The sequence below is a fragment of the Rhinopithecus bieti genome, unplaced genomic scaffold (assembly GCF_001698545.2).
Source record: "Rhinopithecus bieti isolate Rb0 unplaced genomic scaffold, ASM169854v2 scaffold_20975, whole genome shotgun sequence".
Taxonomy (NCBI): Eukaryota; Metazoa; Chordata; class Mammalia; order Primates; family Cercopithecidae; genus Rhinopithecus; species Rhinopithecus bieti.
In genome coordinates, this window is record NW_016850362.1 from 5,398 (window position 1) to 8,577 (window position 3,180).

Consider the following 3,180-nt stretch of genomic DNA (forward strand, 5'->3'; position numbering starts at 1 on the left):
GCCGCTGCTGCCGCCGCCGCCGCGCCCCCCGCCCCGACCGAAGGCGCCTCGCCCGGGGACAGCGCCCGGCAGAAGCTGGAGGAGACGAGCGCCTGCTTGGCTGCGGCGCTGCAGGCGGTGGAGGAGAAAATCCGGCAGGAGGACGCGCAGGGCCCGCGGTAGGTGCGGGGCGGGGCCTGGCGGGCGGAGGGCGGGGGCTCAGCAGAGATGGGCGGGGCTTGGTAGAGGTGGGCGTGGCGTGAGCGGGGCTCAGCAGGGACAGGGCGGCGTCAACGGGCTCGGTCGAGGTCATCGTGCGGTAGGCGGAGCCCGACGGAGATGCGGGCTGTGGGCGTGTCCTGACCGAGGTGGGCGTGGCCAGGCCCACCCCGCCCGCTCACGCCCCGCGCCCCGCGCCCCGCAGCGACTCGGCGGCGGAAAAGAGCACGGGCAGCATCCTGGACGACATCGGCAGCATGTTCGACGACCTGGCCGACCAGCTGGACGCCATGCTGGAGTGAGCGCCGCCTCGCCGGGCCCGCCTGCGCCGCCCGGGCCCTCCCCGCACACTGACCTATACCTCAGGATGGGCGCGTCTGGGCGCGGCGCGAGCGGCCGGGCAGGACCCCGCACAAGCACAACTCCGGCCCTTGGGGTCGGGCTGGGGCGCCCACCGGGGACCGCCTGGCCGGGGCTCCAAGGGCTCTGGGCAGACCCCGCGCCCGCGCGTCCTCCCCACTTGCTGCTCCCCGTGCAATACCTGCTGGGCCTCCTGCCTGTGCGGAAGGGGAGGGCGCCACGGGACCAGGGATGGGGCAGCGCACAGGCCCGGGCCCAGCACAGAACTGCCCATCGGGACGCCCGGTCAGCCGCTCAGGCGCAGCACAAGGGACAGGGGACCAGGGTCAGGGCCCCCCGCCCCATCGCACCCTCAGAATATAAGCTATCAAGAGTATTAATTTATTGGGAATGAGCTGAGGCGGATTTCCCCAGAGAAACAAAAGGTATAACTAACAAATATATATTTAAAGAAAGAAATATTATTGATTCTATAGAAAACCATTTACCAACTGAAAGGACACGAATCTAGCTCCGGACAAAAGCTGTTAAGAGGACCAGGCTGTCTGCCGGCGGTCCTTCCTCCCTCCGGCCAGAGTGGAGGCCCCAGGCCGCTAGCACAGGTGGAAGGCTGGGGCCCGGGGCGGGTGCTCTGGCGGGGCTCCTCCGCGCTTCTCTCCTAAGTTCTCTGCGCCCCAAGAACTCGAGGTTGTGCCTTGCTCTTGGCGGCCATGTCCTCCTCCTGGCGTGGCTGTATCGGGGCGCGGGTGGGTGTGGTGAATGTGGGTGTGTCAGTGTGGCGGCCACGTGGAAGCACGGCACGTAGCAGGCCAGGCCACGGGCTTGCAGCTCCTCTGAGGACGTGCCTGGCCTCCTCTGGGGCCTGTGCAGGCAGCCCGTCCACCCCGCCGGAGTTCCCACGGACGCTTCTGCTCATGGTCCAAGGCTGTGTCGTGTGGTCATTCTCACCCTCCCTTTTCCTCTCTCTGTCCCTGCTCCCTCCAAGAAGTACTGACTGGTCTCTATCGTGTTTGCTGATCCACAGTGTTGGGCACAACTTTGACGTTTCTTAAAAAAAAAAATTTTTTAAATGCCGAAAACCAGCGATTGTGGTGTGGGGCGGGCGGAGGCAGCTGGTGGAGGTGGCGTCCGTGCGTGCAGGGCCCCTTCCTGCTGTCTCACCCCGTGTTTCCCTGTAAGTGGACGTGCCCAGCTGTCCCCCCAGGCCTCTCCTCAGTGGGCGGCCCAGGCTGGGCTCCAGCAGGCAGGGAGGGGAGGTTTGGGCAAGGCGCTGCCGTTGGCTGTCAATAAACAGCAGGAAACAGAAGTGCCTGGCTCACTTTTGGGGCACGTGTTGGGGAGATGGGTCCGAAGGCCAGCAGCTCGGGTGTGACAAGTTGCCTCCTAGCAGGGAGGCCCCAGAGTGGGCTGAAGTCCTGGGGTCCACCAGAGGAAACCGCCCCATGCCCCCCCACTCACAGCAGCCAGTGCCTATGCACACCAACCTCAAGGCCACACACAGCCCCTTGTCCCGAGGAGCTGTCCCCACTCACAGCCACAGTCTGTGGAGTGTTTATTTCCACCAAGAAGTAACCAAATCTACATACAGTCTAAAACAGTAGAAAAGGTGAGTAAAAGGCCCTTGCTCCATCTAGGGTGGGGATGGAGGGTGGGCCAGGGCAAACGTCGTACCTGGCACCCAGAGAGAGGGGCTGGGTGGCGAGGACAGTGCCGAGGGAGGCTCGCCGAGCATGGGGCAGGGAGGGCACTGCCCGGCTGCCAAAGCCTGTCCACCTGTGCCCACAGGGCAGGCAGAAACCCCGAGACCACCCCATGTGACCAGCCTGGTTCAGACAGGTCCAGGGCTGGTCCAGGGCTGGTCCAGGGGAAGCCACGGCCTGGCCTGGATCCTGTTAGCAAGTCCAAACCTGCAGAGAAAGGGCTGCTTCACCAAGGTGTCCTGCGGCCGGCCGCCCTGCCCCAGCCACACTTGTCACACATACCTCCCCTCCACCACCTCATGCTGGGGCTGCCAGCTCCTCATTCCCACCCCGCTCCATCCCATGCAGCCCCTTTAAATGGCCCGAGCCATGGGCACTGACCTTCACAGTGCTATCCACAGCCCCTGAGAAGAGTCGGCCCCGGGACACGGCCAGCGCGGTGACGCTGCCCTGGTGACGCAGCAGGGTCTGCGTGCAGATCATGTTGTCCATACTCCAGACCTGGGGCACATGGGACGTGAGGGCCCACTAGAGCTCAGCTGCCCGCCCTCTGAGCCTCCTGCCACCCCTGGGCCCGCACGCACCCTGAGGGACCGGTCGTAGGATGCACTGAAGACTTTGGTCTGGTCTGGTGTCGAGATGACTGCCAGGGCATACACAGTGCCCACATGGCCTGTGAGGGTCCGCACCTGCTCCTTGGACTCAATGTCCCACACCTGGGAGGGGTGGGCACAGGCAGGTCAAAGACACTGAGCAAGGCAGGGGAGATGGGGCCACAGTCTGGCCCTACACCCAGACGCCCTGGCCTTACGTGGATGAGGTTCTCGTAGGTGCCACAGACAATGTGGTGATTTGTCACAGCAATGGAGTAGACGCTGCCGCCAGACGTCTGCAGGACATGGATGCAGTCGAGGGTTCGGAT

General features: G+C 64.7%; 1 protein-coding gene across 1 annotated transcript in view; it reads left to right on the forward strand.

The window, feature by feature from the left end:
* The window catches only part of LOC108525217 (caskin-1-like), a gene marked incomplete at its 5' end in the record, with an annotated part of 5,458 nt that extends 4,958 nt beyond the window's left edge, over positions 1-500 (forward strand). The window contains 2 exons of the mRNA XM_017866265.1: positions 44-158; positions 404-500. Of these exons, the coding sequence (XP_017721754.1) occupies positions 44-158; positions 404-500 (212 nt within the window). The remainder of the gene's footprint in view (positions 1-43; positions 159-403) is intronic.
* Positions 501-3,180: the final 2,680 nt, after the last annotated feature.